Source organism: Jaculus jaculus, chromosome 2 (genome assembly GCF_020740685.1).
Source record: "Jaculus jaculus isolate mJacJac1 chromosome 2, mJacJac1.mat.Y.cur, whole genome shotgun sequence".
Classification (NCBI taxonomy): Eukaryota; Metazoa; Chordata; class Mammalia; order Rodentia; family Dipodidae; genus Jaculus; species Jaculus jaculus.
In genome coordinates, this window is record NC_059103.1 from 51333024 (window position 1) to 51360362 (window position 27339).

The window sequence follows — 27339 nt, forward strand, 5'->3', positions numbered from 1 at the left end:
GTGTGTTCTTTTAGCTGTCCTTCCACATGAACAATAATTAGGCTGTTACATAAAACTTTCTGCTATAGATGTCTTCCTATGACTTTCTGAAAATGGTTAAAATTAAGTAAGTACAGCATGGTTTTATTCCTTCATATGTAATAGAACATAAAAGCCACATACCAGCTAGGCGTGGTGGTGCATGCCTTTAATCCTAGCACTCAGGAGGCAGAGGTAGGTGGATTGCCGTGAGTTTGAGGCCACCCTGAACTACATAGCGAATTCCAGGTTAGCCTGGGGTAGAGTGAGACACTACCTCAAAAAGCCAAAAAAAACAAAAAACAAAAAATAATCCATGTACCTAACTCCTTTCGGAATTAAGGTTTTATGAGGATATGGCCATTTGTCATATTTTTTAAATTTTTGAACAAACTCTTCCAATTTATACAAAAATTTTCTTCAACATAGAAATCATTTCTGTGATATATATTTAAATTGTTTATTTTTTGTTCTAAATATGCTAAGCACTGCATAAAATATTCATTTGGATCTCTCCTTTTATAAACTGTCAAGCAAGTGCCATCTTCTTTGCAACAACATATAGAACTCAACTACCCAAGTCACAAAAGCATAAATGTAGACAACTTATTCATGTCAGGAAAGAACATGCAACTTCTTATTAGTAATTCCATGACACATCATAGGATGAAGAGGAGTCAGAGGAGCAGTGTTGGTAGCTATGTATGGGGAGAGGTTCTGAAGTAAGACTAAATGTAATAAAGGTACAGTTAAGCAATTTATGGGGAGAAATATTGAAATAGGGTAATAACACAGTCATGTACAGCACATACCTAGGTTGCTGATCATCCCACTCATAGCTAACTGAGAATTTTTCTAATATAGCCTGCTTTATTCTAAGGTACCCATTTTATGAATCATATACTAATCTAGACATTTCTATCAACTTTCAGGTCAGGTATAGGTTATCTGAAACAAACTTACAGCTCAGCACTCAGGAGACTAAGGCAAGACTGCCAAGTTTGAGGCAGCCAATGTTGTATAGTGAGACTCTATCTACAAAAACAAATAAAGAAATAAATCAAACCACCACCAACAAAACAAACCTGTATAACTTTCATCATCACCAGACAAGGGCACCTCTCTTTTGAGTAGCAACTCCAACTCCTCTGTTTCTGCTACATCCACTGGACGCTCTCCATGTTTATTAGCTTGAAATGGATTCCCACCATGACGAAGTAACAATTTCACTATCTGCAACATTAAATAGTAGGAAGATTTAGTTCATTCATAAATCATATAATTTCAATCATTCTCCTGATAACATCATATCTTCTCAATGCTATTTCATCCACTCTGCCCCTATTACACATAGTAAACTCTAACTCATTGTTACTATCTTCCAGTTTCATTTTCATTAAATTTCACCTCATGTAATGACTCAATCTACTGTAAAAAAATATCCTCCTTAAAAGTTTTAAAAAATATTTTATTTATTTGACAGACAGAAAGGGAGAGAGAGAGATAATGGGTGCACCTAGCCTCCAGCCACTGTAAACAAACTCTAGACACATGCACCACCTTGTGCATCTGGCTAACGTGGGTCTGGGGAATCAAACCGGGGTCCTTTGACTTTGTAGGCAAATGCCTTAACCATTAAGCCATCCCTCCAGTTCTCTTCCTTAAAATTTAAACTGGAATATTTCAGTCTTAAATGTTACTATTTTTGTTTGTTTCATCATAAAGTTGACAAATATTTACTAAATATCTATTATAAAGCTTTTCTACCTTCTGACAAACCACAATACAAGAACAAGATCTCTAGTCTCTTCATTAACCTTCTGATTAAGGCTAATATTTACTCACTACCAATGCTTTGCATCTTACTGTCTTCTCCATCCTCCAGAACTAATGAAGGCCCTCATTTCCATTGACTACTCAAAAATCCTTCAATATAATTTTTACTCATTTCTCTTATTATGCACAAAATTAATAAAAACTTCAGGATCCCTCAAACTAAGATTTATCCTCTTAGTCAGTTGTCAATTTCATTTTGAATTATCTTCCTTTTGATATTTTAAGCTCCTTTTTCATCGGTTTCTTTCTTTTCTTTTTTTCTCGAGGTAGGGTTTCACTCTAGTCCAGGCTGACCTATGTAGCCTCACTATGTAGTCTCAGGGTGGTCTCATGGTGAGCCTCTGCCTCCTGAGTGCTGGGATTTAAGGCATATGCCACCACACCCGGCTTTACTGGTTTCTATTTAAAAGACAGATCTTTACAGTTCATTCATGGCTCTTTAACTTAAAAAAAATAGTAGCAATAAAGAAATATGGCTGTGTCGGGATGGGGAGGGGCTTAGAAGGTAAAAAGGCATTGATTCTCCTTTCACTAAATCTTCATAGTCAAGTTCCCGAAAAAATGTTTACTCTTGCAGCCTGATTTTTTTTTTTAAACTGACCCCTTTACTTTTTTACCACTAAGTATGTTACCATGTCCTAGGACATACCTCTTCTAAGTCTGTAAAGATCTAAAGCAGTCATTGTTTTCTGATAGTTCTGTGATTTAACTTTTTACATGCTTTTTTTTTTTTTTGTCCAAGGTAGGGTCTCACTCTAGTATAGGCTGACACAGGCTGGCTTCAAACTCACAGCAATCCTCCTATTTTCACCTCCTGATTGCTAGGATTAAAAGTATGTACCACCACACGTGGCTTTTTTCATGCTTTTTAATGTATCACCTTTAGAGGACTGACTTACTTCATTTAAATGTGGTGATACTTATGTAATTCATTCATTCATTCACTTTCATGCTCTCTTTTTTGCTCCCCTTTCTTGAGCTCCAAATGAGTTGAATATTTTTTTTTTTTAAATTTTTATTTCTTGGTTTTATGAGACAGGACTTTACTATGTTTCCTAGGCTGGAATGCAACTCACCATCCTCCTGCCTCTGCCTTCCAAGTACAAGATTATAGGCAGATGTTACGATGCCTGACAAATATGTGTGTGCTTTAACACAAAAGCATAAACTCGGGACTGAAGAGATGGCTTAGCAGTTAAGGCGCTTGCCTGCAAAGTCAAAGGACCTCGGTTCAGTTTCCCAGGATCCATGTAAGCCAGATGCACATGGTGGAGGATGCATCTGGAGTTTGTTTGCTATGGCTGGAGGCCCTGGTGTGCCCATTCCCCCCCCCCATCTCTTTCTCTTTCTCAAATAAATAAATAAAAATAAAATATTTAAAAAAGCATAAACTCAATAGGTCCTAAACAGAGTTGGTTAACCTTGTAGCTTCACCTATTGTCTAAATATTCATTTCATTTCCATTTGGCTTTGAAACCTCCCCAGTCATTTAAGCCACAATCCTGGGAGTCATTATGGTCTTTCCTATTCATACTCTACACATGAGGAGTAGCCAGGTGTTACCAATTTTACCTCTTTATCTCTTTTGTTATGCTCTTTTATTCCTACTGACATCAGTGTATTACATATGTGTTAGTATATCCTTATACATAAGTATTTAAATAATGAACACATTCTCCCTTATTATAGACTATAAGCTTCATATGGGATCAAGACTTTCAAATATTTAAACAAATAGCATGAATATTAACTGCATTTACTGCTGAAGGACAATTCTAGAGAGGGGATATTAAAAATTCCTAACAAATTCAAGTATTTGGAAATGAAAATTCACAATAATTAATAAAACTTCCTATGTTATTATTGTAGGAATTTAGAAATGTAAAAATGAAAAAAATTACTTATGATGCTGTTAATATTTTATTCTGTATTTATTACAGAAAGAGAGAGAGGGGCACATAGAGAAAAAGAAAGAATGGGCATGCGAGGGCCTTTAGCCGCTGCAAATGAACTCCAGACACATGTGCCACCTTGTACATCTGACTTATGTGGGTACTGGGGAATCAAACCTGGATCCTTAGGATTTACAGGCAAGCACCTTAACCACCATCTCTCTAGCCCCTTATTCTTTTTTTTTAAAACCAAATTATGAGGCTTATGATTTCAGAATCTCAACTTGCTCTGCAGGGCTGCTACTAAAGAACTACAGTTCGTTTTTTGTTTCCCTTTTTCTTTTTTAAATGGGCATACCAGGGCCTCTAGCCATTGCAAACGAACTTCAGATGTATGTGTCACCTTGTGCATCTGGCTTTATACTAGTACTGGAGAATTGAACCTGGGTCCTTAGGCTTCACAAGGAAGTAAGCCAGCTGTTAACCCATCTCTCCATCTCTGAACAAAAGTTCTTGATTTTCATCTACATACTCAGGCACCTACTTAGTGGATGAAGTAGACACATGGTTATGTGGGTTAGGGTGGGGCTGAGAGAAAAAAAGATTTTAAATCAATCAGTATGTTTTGCCATAGATCAAATATAACACATATTTCCAGAGGTTACAGCTGGCTTAAGATAGCCAGCAGTTCTTCAGTTTCATTTCTCTTGGAATTCTATGCTGTAACATCTCTGGTTTTAATTTTCTTGCTTCTTCTGAATCAGAGATAGGCAAATCATGGCCTGAGGGCCAGCTCTGGCCTGCCAGCTAATAATAGCTTTTATATTTTTAAGAATTATTAACAGACAAGGAGAAGAAATGAGGTGACAAGTAGGAGGAAAAGGAGACAGAAGTGGCCTGTAGCTTAAAATATCTGCCATTTGGCCTGTAGAGAAAAGCTTGCTATATCTTATTCTAGGTCAGAAACTGCTTGTTCCTGTGACCTCTATCTTTAAGAATCTCAATTTTTTATTTCTGTTGCTTTTTGTCCAGAAGGTCTACTTCATAAAATTTCTCTTATTGTTTTAGGGGCCTGAGAAGATCAGTGGAAGTCAAAGAGTTTTAGTCATTATAAAATATACAGAAGTGAATTCCTCTATGAGTTGAAGCACTTTCCATTTTTGGCCTTATTTCCTTAGCTAAGTAAGAAAATAGGATAAAGGATCTTGATACTACAGAAAGCTTTCTAGGCTAATCAGGAAGCAACTGATAAATATTATTTGCATATGATGGTAGGTACATGTGGTTTATTCAAATGTTTCACAGAGTTGAGCATAGTGGCACATGCCTTTAATCCCAGCTCTCAGGAGACTGAAGTAAGATCACTTTGTTTGAGACCAGTCTGGGACTACAGAATGAATTCCAGTTCAGCCTGCACTAGAGACCCTCACTTTAATAGGGGGGGAAAGGAGAGAAAAGTGCCAAAAAATTTGTAACCGAAGCAATAAACATTTTACAGATATTCCTCATATACAAATATTTATTCAAAAAAAGGAATAAAGGTACCTTAAAGATGCTTAAAAACTTAGTAGGCAATAAAATAGAATTAGGTAGACATGATAAGCCCGCTAGGCATGGTGGTGCACACCTTTATTCCCAGCAGTGTGGAGGCAGAGGTAGGAGGATTGCCACGAGTTCAAGGCCACCCTGAGACTACATAGTGAATTCTAGGTCAGCCTGGGCTAGTGTGAGACTCTACCTTGGGGGAAAAAAATAATAAAAGGAAAAGAAAACCGATAAGCCAAAAACAAAAGGTATCTAAAATAGAACTAGGCATAAGGCAGCATAAAAATATATGAGTTAGAATAAGTATCTGGCAGGTCACAGACTGAAAAACTATGCTAATCCTCTTTAACCCTAATAATTGCTTTTTTTTTTTTTAAATTTTTATTTATTTGATACAGAGAAATAGAGAAAAAGAGAAAGAGAGAGAGGGAGAGAATGGGTTGGCCAGGGCCTCCAGCTGCTGCAAATAAACTCCAGATGCATGTGCCACCTCATGCATCTGGCTTACATGGGTCCTGAGGAATTGAACCTGGGTCCATTAGCTTTGCAGGCAAGTGCTTTAACCACTAAGCCATCTTTCCAGCCCTAACCCTAATAATTTCTATCTGGGGCTAGAGATGGCTTAGCAGTTAAGGTGCCTGCTTGCAAAGTCAAAGGACCCAGGATCAGTTCTCCACAACACATGTAAGCCAGATGCATGAGGTGGTGCATGCATCTGGAGTTCGTTTCTAGCACTGAAGGCCCTGGAGCTCCCATTCTCTCTCTCCTTCTCTGCCTCTTTCATCCTCTCAAATAAATGAATAAATAATAAAAATTCAAAAAAAATTTGGATCTGGTTATAACAGTACTCTCAGATTCTCCCACCTTAGAAATGTTTTAAAGATTACTGAAAATGTCATGACTATTACTAAGTGAAACAATATTCCTAGTTCAGTTTTCATAAGCCATGGTATAGACATACAGATATGAAAATTTGTGGCAGCTCTTTTTTTTTCTTTTCCTTGTGCATGTGCACACGTGTGTACACATACAGAACAAGGAGAAAATATCTCCCCCAAATCTCTTGAAGTGTGACTCCTACTGACCTAGGCATGTTGGCAAGAGGAAAAGCAGTCTAGAAAATAGCATGCCAGTCTCCTGGAGAGAAACTACAAAGAGTGTCTGGGTCCTTGTAAGCATGTGAGCTCAAAGATCAGCCCTGGAAATACTTTACAGCTCTGTGCATATCCAAAACTTGCATTACAGAAATATGTCTTAGTTATAAGGTTTAATTCTTTAAGATCATTCAGAAATCAGAAAAACATTGTATATCATAATTAAAAATAAAATTATTAATTTTGGTAAGCTATTAATAATACTTTAAGAAAATGCATCCATAAAAATTAATATATTTCCAATAAATTAAGAGCAGGCAACGTACCCTATGTGTTGTCAGGCCTTATGGATTAAGTCTGACATTCTTCTCCCTGTCCTTAGTATCTATTTATCTACATACCCACCCACAAATACATCCATGTCAAACTTCTGAGTATTTCTTATGTGATATGCATTTCCAGTATTAATTATAGAAAATGACTCAGAATGCCCATAAGCATGGTACTCACAGCTTGGTGCAGAAAATAAACAGTATGCAAACAAATAGTACAAGATAATGTACTGTTATCATATGCGTATATGCAAATTGGTGAAGGTTCAACGATAATCAAGACCAGTTTAGGAAACATAGTATTTAAAGGTTCTCTTCAACACTACAACTACTTTAATGAGCAAATCTTTTACAGAAAATAAGTGAAATAATAGCGCTTTTGAAAAAATTAAAAATAGCCGGGTGTGGTGGTGCACGCCTTTGATCCCAGCACTCAGGAGGCAGAGGTAGGAGGATTGCTGTGAGTTCAAAGCCACCCTGAGACTCCATAGTGAATTCCAGGTCAGTCCAGGCTACAGTGAGACCCTACCTCGAAAAACAAAACAAAACAAAAAACCCAAAATAATAATTAAAAATAATCTTTTATCTTGGGGGCGGGTAAGAGAGAGTGAATTGGCACACCAGGGCCTCAGCCACTACAGTTGAATTCCAGGTGCTTGTGCCACTTAGTGGGCATATGTGACCTTGCATTTGTTTCACCTTTGTGCGTCTAGCTTATGTGGGATCTGGAGAGTCGAACATGGGTCCTTAGACTTTGCAGGCAAGTGCCTTAACCACTAAGCCATCTCTCCAGACCTTTAACAAATTTAGCCAGGTGTAGTGGCACACACCTTTAATCCCAGCACTCGGGAGGCAAAGGCAGGAGGATCACTGTGAGTTCAAGGCCACCCTGAGAATACATACTGAATTCCAGGTCAGCCTGGGTCAGAGTGAGACCCTACTTCAAAAAAAAAACAAAACCAAAATTAAATTTTTTAAAAAAATTTTAGCACTCCTAATTTTTAAATTTTGGTTTCTAAACTATTGTGGATATATGTTGTGGTAGTTTGAATGTGTGTCCCCCCCCATAGACTCAAGTGTTTTATTAAGCTTATAACTTGGATTCTCAGCCGCCTGGCAGGAGGAGGTGCCACTGGGGACAGATCCTGGGGTCCAGCCCTAAGGTGTGTTTTGGGGCAGATCTGATTTCCAGTACAAAGATATGCAGAGTAGTCTGAACTCTGCTGGGGCTTGCTGCCAGTTTCGTGTTTGTAAATTTTGGTGTTTGCTGGCTGGGGATGGCAGCTTCTTCCACCACTAATGAAACTTCCTCTGGATATGTAAGGCTTGAAATAACCCCCTTCCTCTCATAACTGTGGTTTGGATGTTCGTCCTAGCAATGTAAAGCTGACTACAACGTTTGTAGAAAACAGCAATCCAGAAATAGTTTTTAATCTTTCTTATTGGTATTTCTGTAACACCGGATTTCAAGATATGCCTACATGTAAAAAATTTTTTTCATTCATAATAGGTCTCTAAGAAAGGTAGTATATGTTTTTTTCAATTCTGTAGTTGCCTTAATACTACTTATTTATGAGGTAGTGTCTTACCCTAGCACAAGCTAACCTGAAATTCACTATGTGCTCTCAAGCTAGCACTGAACTTATAGTGAATCTCTGCCTCCCAAGTGCTAGGATTGGAAGAAAAAAAAAAAAAAAAAAAAGCAAGGCGTGCATCATCACGCCCAGCAGAGGAACAGAGAGAATGAGCCTGCCAGAGCGTCCAGTCACTGCAAATGAACTCCAGACTTATGTTCCAGTCTAGGCATCTAGCTTCATGTGGGTACCAGGAAATAAACTCAGGTCACTAGGCTTTGCAGGCAAGTGCCTTAACCGCTGAGCCATGTCTACAGGTAGTATAACTTTAAGAAGAAGGAATGGAGGTTCAAAGAAGACAAGTAAACTTGTTCAAGATCATAGTAAACTGGCCATGCAAGAAGTGAACTCATCTTTTTTCACTCCAGATTCCACATCTGTTTTAGCTAAAAGATAAGCACAGCATAATACTGTTCATTTTTTTTTACCATTATTAAAATATGCTTTAACCAAATAACATCTAGTTATCTGACAGAAGAATACCCCGAAAAATTTTTTTGTAAATTCCTAATCAATTACCAACTAAATGGATTAATTAACAAAAAGTTAATATTAGATCTAAATATATATTAGCAAAGAGTAAAAAAAAAAAAAAAAGAAAACAAATTATACACGAGTTTATCAAGCCATGAATAAAATACAACATAAGATCATACAACTAAGAAGTGTGCTCAATTACTCTGGGTTGCATTTTTTTTTTTCTCTTTTGAAGTAGGGTCTCACTCTAGCTCAGGCTGACCTGGAATTCACTCTGTAGTCTCAGGGTGGCCTCAAACTCATGGTGATCCTCCTATCTCTGCCTCCCTAGTGCTGGGATTAAAGGCGTGTGCCACCACGCCCAGCTTGGGTTGCATTTTTATTTTATTTTTTATTTTTTGGTTATTCAAGCTAGGGTCTTACTCTGGCTCAGGCTGACCTGGAATTCACTACGTAGTCTCAGGGTGGCTTCAAACTGACAGTGATCCTCCTACCTCTGCCTCCCAAGGGCTGGGATTAAAGGCATGCACCACCATGCCTGGTGGTTGCATTTTTATTTTGACGACACATTATCAGTGACTTGTTCTATTAAACTTACATCTCTATGTCCACTGCTAGCAGAGTCATGAAGTGGAGTGTCATCATCCAATCCTTGTGTGTTAACATCTGCTCCAGCAGCTATAAGTATTTTAGCCACATCATAATATCCAACATTGCAAGCTTCATGCAGTGGTGTCCAACCTAAAGTTACAATATTAACATATGTATGGGTCATGTGAACTAATTCAAGATATATATATTTTTTATATACATACTTACGTGTAACATACCAATTTTAAATCAGGCATAGGTGCTTATGTCGACAACATATATACTAAACCAAACTTAGTACAAAATAAAAGAGGAATGAGGAAGAAAGTATGAAAATTAAACAAGTATGATACAAATTTCGTAGACCACTTAAAGAGACATCAGTTTAACTGGGACCAAATTATTAAACAAGATATTAAACTTATCTAATAAGCATAAATGGTTTAATTCATAACAATCATCTAAATTATGGAAAAAGAAGGCAAAATATAAATAAGCTTAATTAGAGTCTTTTAGTTAATAAAAAAAAAAAAGTTAAACAGGCTTTATTCTTTCTGCTGAGTTGGGTTTTGCTTTAGCTCAGGCTGACCTGTAAGTCACTATGTAGTCTCAGAGTGGCCTTGAACTTACGGTGAAATTCCTACTTCTGCCTCCCAAGTGCTGGGATTAAAGGTATACACCACTACGCCTGGCCCTTTACTTATTTTTATAATTAAAAAGTTAAAAGTAGGGATGGAGGGATGCCTAGCAGTTAAGGCATTTGTCTGCAAAGCCAAAGGACCCAGGTTCGATTCCCGAGGACCCACATTAGGCAGATACACAAGGGGGCGCGCATGTCTGGAGTTTGTTTGCAATGGCTGGAGACCCTGGTGCACCCATTTTCTCTCTCGCTCTTCCTCTTTCTTTGTCAAATAAATAAATAATAAAATACTTTTTAAAAAGTGTATGCAAAAGAAATATTAGGAAACATGAAAAAACACAGGAACTAGTAGTATTCATAATCCTATCAACCAGATATTAAAATAACGGAAAAACATATTCCCTGCCTTGTAAGTGCAATATAATAGAATTGCATGTAAATTAAAAAACAGAAAATAATTAGAAAATACAGATAATTAAATTCTGACTTCCACTTAAGATGGCTGTGTAGGCACCACCCACACAAAAGTGGCCTAAGGGAGAAAAAGCCAAAAAAAAAAACCAGCAAAATATACTCTTCTACTAAAATGTGAAGTGTATAAGAAATTATCAACTGTAGCAGAGAAGTAGGAGAGATTCAGAGCATGTAGAGCCCACAGAAGCAGGCAGAAGCAGCAGCAGCAGCAGCAGCAGCAGCAGCAGCAGCAGCAGCACCTGGTCTGAGTGGCCACAGCCACAAGGCTTGGCCTAAGCCTCAGGAAAACCAAGGTGAGGAAATTCTCCACTCTCACTAGCCTCCTCGCAAACTCAAGAAATGTTGAGAGGACGGCAAGGACCAACAAAGTAGCTCATGAGGAAGAGGATCATAAGGACCAGTGGGAGAACTTCAACCACCATTCACAGCCTCCCCTACCCCACTGCCAGCAAGCACCAGAGGGTAGGGAGCTCACCTACACAGCATCCAGCCCAAGACATCAGAACAGTGACTGTGTCCCAGCCAGTCTACCTGAGCCCACAGCGCAGCAAAGAGGGACCCAAGTGGGCGCACAGCATAATCGAGACCAAAACCATCCCAAAAGGTTACTGGGATTACACCAGGTCAGTACCCGCCAAATAAGCCTGGTATATAGGCTTAAATCGGAAGTGCTAATTGCAGCTTCCATATCAGGGTAAATTATATGTTAACTATGATAGATGGTCGGATTTGCCATTCTTTATTTTTTTTTTAACTTTATTTTTGGTTTAACAAGGTAGGGTCTCATGCTAGCCCAGGCTGACTGATGGAATTCACTATGTAGTTTTAGGGTGGCCTCAAATTCTTGGCGATCCTCCTACCTCCTGAGTGCTAGGGTTAAAGGTGTATGCTACCATGCCTGGCTTGCCATTCTTAAATAAGCTATATTTTGGGCATGTCATTTGTTGCTTCCTGATTTATAGTGCCTTTGCTGCTTCTTCTGTCCTTCGCTGAGGAAATCAAAGGAATTAATGAAGACACAGGAAACCAATTTAATGAAATAAGGAGGTCAATATAAGACATAAATAAGGATATAAAAATAAAAAAGAAAAACTAGTCAGAAATACTAGCAACGAAGAACACAGTTAGTAAAATAAAAACTCTGTAGAAAATTACACCAATAGAATGGATGAAGGAGAGAACAGAATATCTAAACTAGAAGACCAGGTGGCATATATAATACAGTCCAACAAAGAGAAAGACAAACTAACATGAGATATGAATGGGAATTTCAAGATATTTGGGACACTATAAAAAGATCACACATAAGAACTCAGGGTATAGTAGAAGGAGAAGAATTTCACTTCAAAGGCATAGTAGGCATCTTCAAAAAACTCAAGAAAACTTCTCCCAAATTGGGAAAGAGATGCCAATGCAGATACAGGAAGCCTTTATAACACAAACAGACAAAACCTGGAAAGAACTTCACCTTATCATATTATAATTAAACTACCAAACATACAAACCAAAGAAAATATATTGAAAGCAGTTAGAGAGAAAAATAAGTCACATACAAAGGAGAGCCTATCAGCATAACAGCAGATCACTCAACACAAACTTTAAAAGCCAGAAGGGCTTGCTTGGAATGATGTATTCCAAGTTCTGAAAGATAACAACTGTTAACCAAGGTTACTTTATCCTGCAAAGATATCCATTCAAATAGACGGAGAAATAAGGACATTCCACAACAAAAGCAGGCTAAAGGAATATTTGAAGACAAAACCAACTCTACAGAAAGTACTTGACAGGATACTCCATGCTGCAGAGAAAGAAAAGTACACATATAAGGAACCTGGGAAAAACAAACCATACTCAAATACAGTTAATACAAGAGAGCAAAGGCAAAACTGGAAGAACTACACAACAAAAAAATGGTAAAAATAAATACACATCTTTCAATAATAACTCTCAATATCAATGGCCTCAATATCCCAGCCAAAAAACATAGGTTTGCAGATTGGGTTAAAAAGCAGGATCCTTCAATTTGTTGCCTCCAAGAAACCCACCTTTCTATAAAGGATGGATACTATCTTAGGGTGAAAGGCTGGAAAATGGCCTTTTAGGCAAAAGGGCCTAGAAAACAAGCAGGTGTTGCCATCCTAATATCTGACAAGGTAGACTTCAGTCCAACATTAGTTATGAAAGATAAGGAAGGTCACTTTATATTAATTAAAGAACACTCCAACAGGAGGACATTATAATCCTATACATATATGCACCTAAGGTGGGGGCTCCAAACTTCATCAATCAAACACTATTAGAACTAAGGTCACAGATAACACCAAACACAGTTGTAGTGGGTGACTTCTACACCCCACTCTCATCAATTGACAGGTCATGCTGGCAAAAAAAATAAACAGAGATAGATCTGGATTAAATGAGGTCATGGAACAAATGGACCTAACAGATATATACAGGACATTTCATCCAAATGCTGCAGAATACACATTCTTTTCAGCAGCATATGGAACATTCTCTAAAATACACCATATATTAGGACACTAAGCAAATCTTAATACAGCAAAATTAAAATAATTCCTTGCACTCTATCTAATCACAATGGAATCAAACTACAAATCAATAGCAAGGAAAACTATAGAGCATATACAAAATCATGGAATTTAAACCATACACTACTAAATGATGAATGGGTCAATGAAGAAATCAAGAAGGAAATCAAAAACTTCGTAGAGTCAAAGGCTGGGCATGGTGGTGCACAACTTTAATCCCAGCATTCGAGAGACAGGTAGGAGGATTGCTGTGAGTTCAAGGACACCCTGAGACTACAGAGTGAATCACAGGTCAGCCTGAGCTAGAGACCCTACTTCAGAAAAGAAAAAAAAATCATAGAGTCAAATGATAATGAGAACACACCATATCAAAACCTTTGGGATGAGCCGGGCGTGGTGGCGCACGCCTTTAATCCCAGCACTCGGGAGGCAGAGGTAGGAGGATCACCGTGAGTTCGAGGCCACCCTGAGACTCCATAGTGAATTCCAGGTCAGCCTGGGCTAGAGTGAGACCTTACCTCGAAAAACAAAACAAAAAACAAAACAAAAAAAACCTTTGGGACACAATGAAGGCAGTCATAAGAGGGAAATTTGTAGCTCTAAGGGCCTATATTAAGAAATTCAAGAGGTCACAAGTAAACAACTTAATGCTTCACCTTAAAGCCCTGGACAAAGAAGAACAAGGCAAACCAAAATCAGTAGATTGGAAGAAATAATAAAGATTAGGGCAGAAATTAATAAAATAGAAACCAAAAAAAAAAAAACACTCCAAAGAATCAAGGAAACAAAGAGTTGGTTCTTTGAAAGGATAAACAAGATTGATAAACCCTTAGCAAATCTGACCAAAAGAAAGAGAGAAGAGACACAAATTAATAAAATCAGAGATGAAAAAGGCAGCATCAAAACAGATAACAGAGAAATGTGAAACAAAACCATTGGAACATACTATAAGAATATATACTCCACTAAGTTTGAAAATCTGAAAAGAAATGGACAATTTCTTTGATTTATATGACCTACCTAAATTAAAACAAGATGAGATTAACCAATTAAATAGATGTATAACAAGTATGGAGATCCAAGCAGTTATCAAAAATCTCTCAACTAAAAAAGTCTAGGCCCAGATGGATTCACTGATGATTTTTACCAGACCTTCATGGAAGAACTAACACCAATGCTTCTTAAACTTTTCCATAAAATAGAAAAAGGAACCCTATCAAACTCCTTCTATGAAGCCAGCATCACCCTGATACCAAAATCAGGCAAAGATAGAACAAAAAAAGGAAATAACTGACCAATCTCCCTCATGAGCACAGATGAAAAATTCTCCACAAAATACTGGCAAACAGAATATAAGAACATAAAGATCATTTGCCCTGACCAAGAAGCTTTATCCAAGAGATGCAGAGATGGTTCAACATACGGCAAATCAATAAACATAATACGTTATATAAAGGGACTGAAGTACAAAAATCACATGATAATCTCATTAGATGCAGTAAAAGCATTTGACAAAATGTAACACCCCTTCATGATAAAAGTCCTACAGAGACTGGGAATAGAAGGAACATATCTCAACATAATAAAGGTTATTTATGACAAACCTATAGCCAACATAATACTAAATGGAGACAAACTTGAAGATTTTCCACTAAAATCAGGAACAAGACAAGGGTGTCCACTCTCTCGACTTCTATTTAGTAGTGGAAGTCTTAGCCATAGCAATAAGGCAAGAGATGCACATAAAAGGGATACATATTGGAAAGGAAGAGATCAAGTTATCATTTGCAGATGACATGATTCTCTACATAAAGAACCCTAAAGGCTACCAGCAAACTGTTAGAGCTGATAAACACTTATAGCCATGTAGCAAGATACAAAATAAACACACAGAAATCAATATCCTTCCTATATGCCAACAACAAACACACAAGAGGATGAAATCAGAGAAGCATTACAATTCACAACTGCATAAAAAAAAATACAGTACCTTGGAATAAACCTAAGCAAGGAAGTGAAGGAACTCTATGATAAAAACTTTAAAACACTCAAGCTAGAAATTGTAGAAGATACTAGGAAATGGAAAAACATCCCTTGCTCTTGGATCAGAAGAATCAATATTGTGGAAATGGCAATCTACAAATTTAATGCTATCCCCATCACAATTCCAAAGGCATTCTTCACAGAAATAGAAAAAAACAATACAAAAATTCATTTGGAAGCACAAAAACCCCTCAAATATCTAAAACAATTCTGAGCAACAAAAATAAGACTGGTGGTATCACCATATCTGATTTTAACCTATATTACAGAGCCATAGTAACAAAAACAGCATGGTACTGGCACAAAAACAGCCATGTAGATCAATGGAACAAAATAGAGGACCCAGATGTAAGTATGGATAGCTATAGCCACCTGATTTTTGACAAAAATACTCATTCAAGAAAAGACAGCCTCTTCAGCAAATGGTGCTGGGAAAACTGGATATGTATCTGTAGAAGGATGAAAATAGATCCTTCTCTCTTTCCATGCACAAGAATTAAGTCCAAATGGATCAAAGACCTTAATATCAGACCTGAAACTCTGAAACTGCCAGAGGAAAAATTAGGGAAAACCTTTCAACATATTGGTATTGGCAAAGACTTTCTGAATACAACTCCAATTGCTTAGGAAATAAAACCACATATCAACCCCTGGGACCTCATGAAATTACAAAGCTTTTCTACAGTAAAGGACAGTGTGAATAGAGCAAAGAGGCAGCCTACAGCATCGAAGAAAATATGAGTCAGCTATACGTCTGACAGAAGACTAATATCTAGGATATACAAAGAACTCAAAACAACAGAACAATAAGAAATCAAACAAGCCAATTAAAAAATGGGCTATGAAACTAAATAGAGAGTTCTCAAAAGAAGAAATACAGATAGCATATAAACATCTAAAAAATGTTGTACATCCCTAGCCAACAGCAAAATTCTGATTAAAACTACGTTGAGATTCCATCTCCTTCCTTTCAGATTGGCTGCCATCATGAAAACAAAGGACCATAAATGCTCATGAATATGTGGAAAAAGAGGAACCCTTCTACACTGTTTCTGGGAATGTAGTCTGGTACAGCCATTGTGGAAATCAGGCATGGAGGTTCCTGAGACAGATAAAAATAGATTTACCATATGACCTAGCTATACTACTCCTAAGCATATATCCTAAGGTGTTGTCTCACTACCTTAGAAATACTTGCACAACCATGTTTATTGCCACTCTATTCACAATAGCTGGGAAATGGAACGAGCTTAGATGTCCCTCAACTAATGAGCGGATAATGAAGATATGGCACATTTACACAATGGAGTTCTACTTAGCAGTAAAAAAAAAAATGAAGTTAAGAAATTTGCAGGAAAATGGAATGGATCTGGAAAGGATTATACTAAGTGAGGTAACCCAGGCCCAGAAGGCCAAACATCACATGCTCTCTCTAACATCCTAGCTACAAATGATTAGACTTCTATGTGAGTAGGAATAAAACTCAGTAGCACAGGCCAGTAAGCTGGAAGGGAGATATAAAGGGAATACAGAGGGAGAGAGGGGGTCTCAATAAGATGATATTATATATACGTAAGTAGAAGAACAGATTAATAGTGGTGAAAAAGGCCTAAGTGAAGTCAGGGGAAGAGACTAAGTAAAGGAAAGGTGGAAGGAGGGCTAATCAATATCTACGAAGATATTAATAACCTACTTTTTTGGACAATGAAACACTCAGAAGCCATAGATTGCTACTAGAAAATTTTCAGTACCAGAGATGGGATATCTTCCAGTGAGTTGTTGGCCAGGGAGATCCCTGATGCCCCCAAAACATTATAGGCCATTGCTGAGGCCCTTGGTTTTCCACCAGGAGTAGATGGTAAGAACCTGCTGCTGAAGACTCCACATACTTGGGATGCAAGGCCACTGAGAAATCCTGCTGGAACTGAGTTGATAAAACTCCTCTGTGTAGCCCAGCTGACAGAAAGGTGGAAAAAGCCACACTGCATGGAGTTCAATGGGAAAGAGAGAGAAATCACCAGTGAAGATACCCAACAGTAGACACTGCTGGCCTTACATTTGGTGAGCCAGGCCAAATGAGCCAATGGGTACAATAGTAGCACATCTGTTATGGGGGAAACCAGCCACCCTCTAATTTTACTGGAGACCCTCACCATGGGAAGGAATACAACCCTGATAGTGAAAACCTACAACAGGGGTGGTCATGAACCCTTAGGGTGTAATATCTGCTGGTGTCTGGCTAAATGTATACTATGCTCACCAAACTGCCCAGTAAGCACTTCTCTTAATGTTCATACTCATATATTAATTAATTTTGGTTAGAGAAGCTTCTCTTTTCAGATGGTGGTGATCTTGGGATGACTCAGAAGACACCATGGTGCTGAGATGAATTGAAAGAGGAGTGCTCAGCACTGAAACATCACTATCACATCTTCCAAGGATCAGGGTCCATTGCAGAAGAGGTGGCAGAAAGAATGTAAGAGCCAAAGGAAGGGTAGGACTCCTTACAACGTGGTCTTCCAGACACAAAATGCCCTGGGTATCCATGATCTCACAGTGCCTGATACTACCTACATAAGAGCATCATAATAGGAGGAAAGATCATGACATCAAAATAAAAGAGAGAATGATTGAGAGCAGGGGGAGATATGATGGAGAGTGAAGTTTCAAGCAAAAAGTGGGAAGGGGGAGGGAATTACCGTGGAATACTGTCTACAATTATGGAAGTTGTCAATAAAAAAATAGAAATTTAAAAAATAAAACAATTAAGAAATTAAAAAAAAATTTGAAGAAACAAAATCAAGAATATAGCTTTAGCTGGGCATGGTGGCACATGTCTTTGACTCCAGCACTTGGGAGGCAGAGGAAGGAGGATTGCTGTCAGTTCAAGGCCACTCTGAGACTACCTAAAAGTGAATTTCAGGTCAACCTGAGCTATAGTGAGACCTAACCTTGAAAAACCAAAAAAGAAAAAAGAATATAGCTTTATGTAATTGAAACAGCAATGGCTTTCTCAGGTAAAATATCAAAGCTAAAAGTTGTATATGAAAAGACACTTTAGTATAAGATACAGTGAAAAAAATTAAAAATATTTTATTTTTCTTTATTTGAGAGAAACAGAAATAGGCAGTGTGTGTGTGTGAGAGAGAGAATGTGTGTGCCAGGGCCTCCAGCCACTGCTAACGAACTCCAGATGTGTGTGCCTCCTTGTGCATCTGGCTTACATGGGTACTGGGGAGTCGAACCTGGGTCCTTTGGCTTCGCAGGCAAGTGCCTTAACCACTAAGCTATTTCTTTAGCCTCTAGTGAAAATATTTGTGCCTTCTCTCTCTCCCTCCCTCCCTCCCTCCCTCCCTCCCTCCCTCCCTCCCTCCCTCCCTCCTTCCCTCCCTCCCTCTCTCCCTCTCTTCCCCCCTCTCCCTTTCTCTCTCTCTCTGTGTAAAATGGCAGCAGACAACCTTGTGTGTTGTTCATCTCAGGTGTTGATACTCAACTCTTTTTGATGCAGGACTCTCATTTGCCCAATTAGGCTACACTGGCTGGCTAACAAGTTTCATGTCCACTTATCTCTGCTGCTCCAGTGTTAGGATTGATTATAAAAACCATTACTCTCCCCAGCATTTTTACCTAAGCTCTGGGGACTGAACTCAATTCACAGTGTTTGTAAGGCAAGTACTTTACCAACTGAGCCATTGCCTCAGCACAATTCTAACATATATAATAGAGAAATAAAATCTAACCTAAATGACTCTGCTCAGAGCAATTCTAAAGCAAAAGAAAATGAACAAAGAGATAGACATACTGGAGTCCTCCTGTAGTCTTAGCATTCGGGTTTAAGATACACCTACATCAAAGACTGGATCTGCAATCTATAGAATACATATAAATTTATAAGCACAAGAAAAAATATGTACTGCTTCTACTGATTATGGAAATCTAAATTAAAATATTTAAAAATATATTTTTATTTAATAGAGAAGAGAGAAAGAAAGAGAATGAATGAATGAATGGGCATGCCAGGGTCTATAGCTATTGCAAATGAACTCTAGCTGCATGTGCCACCTTGTGTATCTGGCTTACATGGGCACTGCTGAATTGAACCTGGGTCCTTTGGCTTTGTAAGTAAGTGCCTTAACTGTTAAGCCATCTCTCCAGCCCTATTTATAGTCTTTAACAAAAAATTCTATAAAAAATTTTTTTAAAAAAATGGCTGGAGTGGCTTAGTGGTTAAGATGCTTGTTGGCAAATCCAAAGGACCCAGGTTCAACTTCCCAGTACCCACGTAAAGCTGTATACACAAGGTGCACATCGTCTGGAGTTTGTTTGCAGTGACTAAGAGGCCCTGACACACCCATTCTCTCTCTCTCTCTCAAATAAATAAATAAATATTTAAAGACTATAAATAATTAAGTTGATAGTATCCACTTCTAATGAAGATGTGAGAAAGGGTTTTTGTTGTTGTTGTTGAGACAGAGCTTCTTTATAGTTTAGGTTGACCTTGAACTCACTATGTAGCAAAGGCTGGCCTTGAAATTGCAATCCTCCTGCCTTGGTGTCTCTGGGATTACAGGTATATGCCACTTAGTTTGGATTTCATATACTCTTTCTTTTTAAAATTTTTACTTATTTATTGGACAGAGAAAGAGGGAGAAAGATTAAGAGAATGGACATACCAGGGCCTCCAGCCACTGCAAATGAACTCCAGACATGGGGGCCCCCTTGTGCGTCTGGCTAACATGGGTCCTAGGGAATCAAACCTGGGTCCTTCGGCTTTGCAGGCAAATGCCTTAACCACTAAGCCATTCCTCCAACCCTGGATTTTATATACTCTTGATGGTGATGTAAATTTAGATAAAAATCTTTGGTAGAGTGTCACTGTTTCAAAATTGCTTAATATGCATCTCCTTTAATATAGCAATTTTATTTCTACTGAAAGACTTCTATAACTGTATACATGTACATTTCTATGAAGATATTTACTACAGTATTATTCATAGGAAGCTACCCTGTAAAATATTACAAAGATTTTAAAAAGGAAGTAGGTTTGGGGACTAGAGAGAAAGACCAGTAGATAAAGTACCTGCCTTGCAAGGATCAGAGTTGAGATCTTCAGCACCCACATGAACACTGGGTGAGCATGATGAGTCACCTGCAATTCTGCCATTCAGGAGGTGAAGACAGGACTCCCAAGGCAAGCCAGTCTAGCTAAACTAACTGGATTGGTAAACTCTGGGTTCAAGTGAGACACTCTACTTAGTAAAATAGTGAATGAGGCAGATACCTGATACCTGATACATGCACATGCAAAAAAATGAAATAAGACTTTTCTGTATAATCTACAGATTTTGATAGAGATAGCTGTCAGACACAGGCAGGAAGCAGAGTTATAGACTCTGCTTATAGTCATATCTATCTATCTATCTATCTATCTATCTATCTATCTATCTATCTATCTATCTATCTATCTATCTAAATGGAGCAGTTTCTTTTCTTTATTTTATTATTTTACTTTATTTCTTATTTTTTGGAGGTAGGTTTTCACTTTAGTCTAGGCTGACCTATAAAACAATGTAGTCTCAGGCTGGCCTTGAGTTCATGGTGATCCTCTTAGTGCCTCCTTAGTGTTGGGATTAAAGGTGTGTGCCACTATGCCCTGGCTCACCCATTTTGTATGTGTGTGTTTGTGTGTGTCATAAAAAACAGGAAGGGCAATCCCAGCACTTGGGAGGCAGAGGTAGGAGGATCACCATGAGTTCGAGGATACCCTGAGGCTACATAGTGAATTCCAGGTCAACCTGGACTAGAGTGAAACCCTACCTCAAAAAACCAAAATCAGGAAGGGGAAAAGAACAGTATAATAAAATTAAGGGCAATTTCTACATTGTTCTTGCATACTCCCACCCTTTAAATCGTTCCTAGTAGAACGAATGTACTGTTATATTATTTGCAGAATTAAAATGAAAATAAACCACTCTGAATTCTAATGTTCAAGTTAACAAATATTATGGAAGGAATTATGAATGAACTAACAATGTTAGGGCTGGAGAGATGGCTCAGTGTGTAAGAACACTTGCCAAGCAAGCATGAGGGCCTGAAAGGGCCTGATTCACCCAGAGTTTGATTTCCCAGTATCTGCATAAAACAGCTAGCCATGGCCACACATGCCTGTAACCCTAGTCCTGTTGGGCGTTGAGATCAGATAATCACTGGAGCTGACCAAAAAAGGCAGTCCTAGGTTCAGTAAGAGATTTCACCTCATGGAAACATGTGGATGAGTGATAAAGAAGGACCTTCTATGTTCTCCTCTGGCCTGCACACATGCATGCACATATATACACACACGTGAGCTTATACCATATTCCCCATGCATACACACACACAAGAAAAGGTTATATACTCAAATTTGCCTATACTAGAAACTCATTTGGATAAAGAATTATATACTAGTATATATTAGTTTTAAAATTTGAGTAATTTACATCTGGGCGTGGTGGTGCATGCCTTTAATCTCAGTACTTGGGAAGCAAAAGTAGGAGGATTGCCAAGTGTTCGAAGCCACCCTGAGACTACATAGTGAATTCCAGGTCAGCCTGAGCTAAAGCGAGACCCTACCTTAAAAACCAAAAAAAAAAAAAAAAAAAAAAAGAGTAGTTTCTTCCCTGGAAATGCAATATGCATCACACACACTCCATAAACTTTAAATATAGTTTTAATATTGTACCCAGGATATTTTCATTTAAGTTGCTAGGAATCAGTATTGAGTCATGAGTCTCACCTGCAAAGTCTTTCACGTTCACATTTGCCCCCATGCTTATCAATTCCTTGACTTGCTTCACATCTCCTCGAATCGCTGCCATGTGTAAAGGAGTCTCACCACGTTCATTTCTCTTATTCACTTTATCTTTTTGTCGAGATGAAGAACTAGGAGTTTTCTTTTGGGCTGGGGCTGTTTGTGATGGATGATTTGGTGTGGAATCTACAAGAAAGAAGACAGTTAACAAGAAACCTTCTCATTCTAGTAACTCCAAAATTGACTTGAATGATAGGTTGATAACTTCACACAAAAATATGGACATCTTCCATTAAGATTATCAAAAAACGCAAGCTATTATAAGAAAAAGAAATGACTAATTTGATGAACTGCAAACAATTTTTTTTTTCCTGGGCATGTTATAATATTTTACTAAGACTTAAATGAAAACACACTGAAGACCAAAGTTCACACCTCTGATTTAGACAAAGCACTGGATTTCTATTTTTTAAAATATTTTATTTATTTATTTGAGAGGAAGAGGGACAGAGAGAGAGAAAGGGGGGGGGAGATTGGGCATCCAGATGCATGTATCACTTTGTGCATCTGGCTTATATGAGTACTGGCGAATTAATCCTACGTCCTTAAGCTTTGCAGACAAGCATCTTAATTACTAAGCCATCTCTCCAGCCCTGGAATTCTATTTTGAAATTTTTTCTTTTTTTTTTTTTTTTCCTGAAGGTAGGGTCTCGCTCTAGCCCAGGCTGACCTGGAATTCACTATGTAGTGTCAGGGGGACCTTGAACTCACAGTGATCCTCCTGCCTCTGCCTCCCGAGTGCTGGGATTAAAGGCATTAATAAGTATAAATTCAACTCATAGACAATGTTACTGTGACAATTAACCTAATGAGAAACAAGGGCAACTAAAGAGAGGTCTATCAAAGTATGCTTTGTTATGACTCTCATCTTTTAAAAAAATTTTTATTAACATTTTCCAGGATTATAAAAAAATATCCCATGGTAATTCCACCCCCCCCATTTCCCCTTTGAAATTACATTCTCCATCATTATTACCTCCCCATCTCAATCACTGTACTTACATATATACAATATCAACCTATTAAGTATCCTCCTCCCTTCCTTTCTCTTCCCTGTATGTCTCCTTTTTAACTTACTGGCCTCTGCTACTAAGTATTTTCCTTCTCATGCAGAAGCCCAATCATCTGTAGCTAGGATCCACATATGAGAGAGAACATGTGGCACTTGGCTTTCTGGGCCTGGGTTACCTCACTTAGTATAATCCTTTCCAGATCCATCCATTTTTCTGCAAATTTCATAACTTCATTTTTCTTTACCGCTGAGTAGAACTCCATTGTATAAATGTGCCACATCTTCATTATCTGCTCATCAGTTGAGGGACATCTAGGCTGGTTCCATTTCCTAGCTAGTATAAATTGAGCAGCAATAAACATGGTTGAGCACATACTTCTAAGGAAATGAGATGATTCCTTAGGATATATGCCTAGGAGTGCTATAGCTGGGTCATATGGTAGATCAATCTCTAGCTGTTTTAGGAACCTCCACTCTGTTTTCCACAATGGCTGGACTAGATTGCATTCCCACCAGCAGTGTAGAAGGGTTCCTCTTCTTCCACATCCCCGCCAACATTTATGATCATTTGTTTTCATGATGGTGGCCAATCTGACAGGAGTGAGATGGAATCTCAATGTAGTTTTAATCTGCATTTCCCTGATGACTAGTGACGTAGAACATTTTTTAGATGCTTATATGCCATTCGTATTTCTTCCTTTGAGAACTCTCTATTTAGCTCCATAGCCCATTTTTTGATTGGCTTGTTTGATTCCTTATTATTTAACTTTTTGAGTTCTTTGTATATCCTAGATATTAATCCTCTATCAGATATATAGCTGGCAAAGATTTTTTCCCATTCTGTAGGTTGCCTCTTTGCTTTTTCAATGTGTCCTTTGCAGTGCAAAATCTTTGTAATTTCATGAGGTCCCAGTGATGAATCTGTGGTTTTATTGCCTGAGCAATTGGGGTTATATTCAGAAAGTCTTTGCCAAGACCAATATGTTGAAGGGTTTCCCCTACTTTTTCCTCTAGCAGTTTCAGTTTCAGGTCTTTAATCCATTTGGACTTAATTCTTGTGCATGGCAAGAGAGAAGAATCTATTTTCATCCTTCTGCAGATATATATCCAGTTTTTGCAACACCATTGGCTGAAGAGGCTGTCTTTTCTCCAATGAGTATTTTTGGCATTTTTATCGAATGTCAGGTGGCTATAGCTTCTTGGGATTTACATCTGGGTCCTCTATTCTGTTCCACTGATCTATGTGTCTGTCTTTGTGCCAGTACCACACTGTTTTTGTTACTATGGCTCTGTAGTATAGGTTAAAATCAGGTATGGTGATACCACCAGCCTTATTTTTGTTGCTCAGTATTATTTTAGATATTTGAGGTTTTTTGTGCTTCCAAATGAATTTTTGGATTGTTTTTTCTATTTCTGTGAAGAAAGCCTTTGGAATTTTGATGTGGATTGCATTAACTGTGTAGATTGCTTTAGGTAAGATTGTCATTTTCACGATATTGATTCTTCCAATCCAGGAACAAGGGATGTTTCTCCACTTTCTAGTGTCTTCTGCAAGTTCTCGCTTGAGTGTTTTAAAGTTCTCATTGTAGAGATTCTTTACTTCCTTGGTCAGGTTTATTCCAAGGTACTTTTTTTTTTTTTGATGCAATTGTGAATGGGAGTGATTCTCTGATTTCATCCTCTGTGTGTTTGTTGTTAGCTTTTATGAAGGCTACTGATTTCTGTGTATTTATTTTGTATCCTGCTACATGGCTGTAGGTTTTGATCAGCTCTAACAGTTTGCTAGTAGAGTTTTTAGGGTCCTTTATGTATAAAATCATGTCATCTGCAAATAATGATAACTTGATCTCTTCCTTTCCAATTTGTATCCCTTTTATGTGTGTCTCTTGCCTTATTGCTATGGCTAAGACTTCCAGAACTATATTAAATAAAAGTGGGGACAGTGGACACCCTTGTCTTGTTCCTGATTTTAGTGGAAAAGCTTCCGGGTTTTCCCTATTTAGTAATATGTTGGCTGTAGGCTTGTCATAAATAGCTTTTATTATATTGAGATATGTTCCTTTTATTCCCAGTCTCTGTAGGACTTTTATCATGAAGGGATGTTGGATTTTGTCAAATGCTTTCCCTGCGTCTAATGAGATGATCATGTGATTTTTGTCCTTCAACCCATTTATATAATGTATTACATTTATAGATTTGTGTATATTGAACCATCCCTGCATCCCTAGGATAAAGCCTACTTGGTCAAGGTGAATGATCTTTTTGATATACTCTTGTATTCTGTTTGCCAACATTTTGTTGAGAACTTTTGCATCTATGTTCATGAGGGAGATTGGTCTGTAATTTTCTTTTTTTGTTGTGTCTTTGTCTGGTTTTGGTATCAGGGTGATGCTGGCCTCATAGAAGGAGTTTGATAGAATTCCTTCTTTTTCTATTTCCTGGAAAAGCTTAAGAAGAAATGGTGTTAGCTCTTCCTTAAAGGTCTGGTAAAATTCAGCAGTGAATCCATCTGGGCCTGGGCTTTTGTTAGTTGGGAGATTATTGATAACCGTTAGGATCTCCATGTTTGTTATAAGTCTATTTAAGTGATTAATCTCATTTTGATTTAATTTAGGTAGGTCATATAAATCAAGGAAATCATCCATTTCTTTCAGATTTTCATACTTTGTGGAATATATGCTTTTATAGTATGTCCCTATGATTTTTTGAATTTCTCTGAAATCTGTTGTATTGTTACCTTTTTCATCTCTGATTTTATTAATTTGTGTCTCTTCTTTCTTTTGGTCAGATTTGCTAAGGGTTTATCAATCTTATTTATCCTTTTAAAGAACCAACTCTTTGTTTCATTAATTCTTTGGATGTTTTTTTGTTTCTATTTCATTAATTTCTGCCCTAATCTTTATTATTCCTTCCCGTCTACTGATTTTTGGTTTGCCTTGTTCTTCTTTTTCCAAGGCTTTAAGGTGAAGTGTTAGATCGTTTACTTGTGACCTTTCTAATTTCTTAATATAGGCACTTAAGGATATAAATTTACCTCTTAGAACTGCCTTCATTGTGTCCCAGAGATTTTGATATGTTGTGTTCTCATTGTCATTTGACTCTATAAATTTTTTGATATCCTTCTTAATTTCTTCATTGACCCATTCATCATTTAGTAGTGTATTGTTTAGTTTCCATGACTTTGTATGCTCTATAGCCTTTCTTGCTACTGATTTGTAGTTTAATTCCATTGTGGTCAGATAGAATGCAAGAAATTATTTCAATTTTCCTGATTTTGTTAAGATTTGCTTTGTGTCCTAATATATGGTCTATTTTAGAAAATGTTCCATGTGCTGCTGAAAAGAATGTATATTCTGCAGCCTTTGGATGAAATGTCCTGTATATTATCTGTTAGGTCCACTCCTTCTATGACCTCATTTAGTCCAGATGCCTCTCTGTTTATTTTTTTCCCGGGATGACCTGTCAATTGATGAGAGTGGGATGTTAAATTCACCCACCACCACTGTGTTTGGTGTTATCTGTGACCTTCATTCTAATAGTGTTTGTTTGATGAATTTGGGAGCCCCCATGTTAGGTGCATATATGTTTAGGATTGTAATGTCCTCCTGTTGGAGTGTTCCCTTAATCAATATAAAGTGCCCTTCCTTATCTTTCTTGACTAACGTTGGACTAAAGTCACCTTGTCAGATATTAGGATAGCAACCCCTGCTTGTTTTCTAGGCCCATTTGCTTGAAACACCGTCTTCCAACCTTTCACCCTAAGATAATGTCTATCCTTTGTAGAAAGGTGAGTTTCTTGGAGACGACAAGTTGTAGGATCCTGCTTTTTAACCCAGTCTGGAAACGTATGTCTCTTGGTTGGGGCATATAGGCCGTTGATATTAAGAGATATTATTGAAAGGTGTGAATTTATGTTTGCCTTTTTCTTTACGGTTCCGGTTCTACCTTTGCTCTCTTGTGTTAACTAGTATTTGAGTCTTGCTTGTTTTTTCTAGGTTCCTTATATGTGTGCTTTTCCTTTTCTTCAGCATGGAGGATTCTATCAAGTATTTTTTGTACAGCTGGTTTTGTCTTCAAATACTCCTTTAACCTGCTTTTGTCATGTAATGTCCTTATTTCTCCGTCTATTTGAATGGATAACTTTGCAGGATAAAGTAACCTTGGTTGACAGTTGTTATCTTTCAGAACTTGGAATATATCACTCCAAGCCCTTCTGGCTTTAAAAGTTTGTGTTGAATAATCTGCTGTAATCCTGATGGGCTTGCTTTTGTAGGTAACTTGATTTTTCTCTCTAACTGCTTTCAATATTTTTTCTTTGGTTTTTGTGTTTGGAAGTTTGATTATCATATGGC

The 27339-nt window shown here is 37.7% G+C and overlaps 1 protein-coding gene across 4 annotated transcripts in view; it reads right to left on the reverse strand.

Moving 5' to 3' along the window:
* Ankrd12 (ankyrin repeat domain 12) overlaps positions 1 to 27339 on the reverse strand; it is a 194569-nt gene that overhangs the window by 70100 nt on the left and 97130 nt on the right. For all 4 annotated transcript variants that reach the window (XM_045142702.1, XM_045142703.1, XM_045142700.1 and 1 more), the window contains 3 exons: positions 21901 to 22101; positions 9427 to 9569; positions 1104 to 1251 (listed from right to left, as the gene is read on the reverse strand). In XM_045142702.1, coding sequence (XP_044998637.1) covers positions 1104 to 1251; positions 9427 to 9569; positions 21901 to 22101 — 492 coding nt within the window. The remainder of the gene's footprint in view (positions 1 to 1103; positions 1252 to 9426; positions 9570 to 21900; positions 22102 to 27339) is intronic.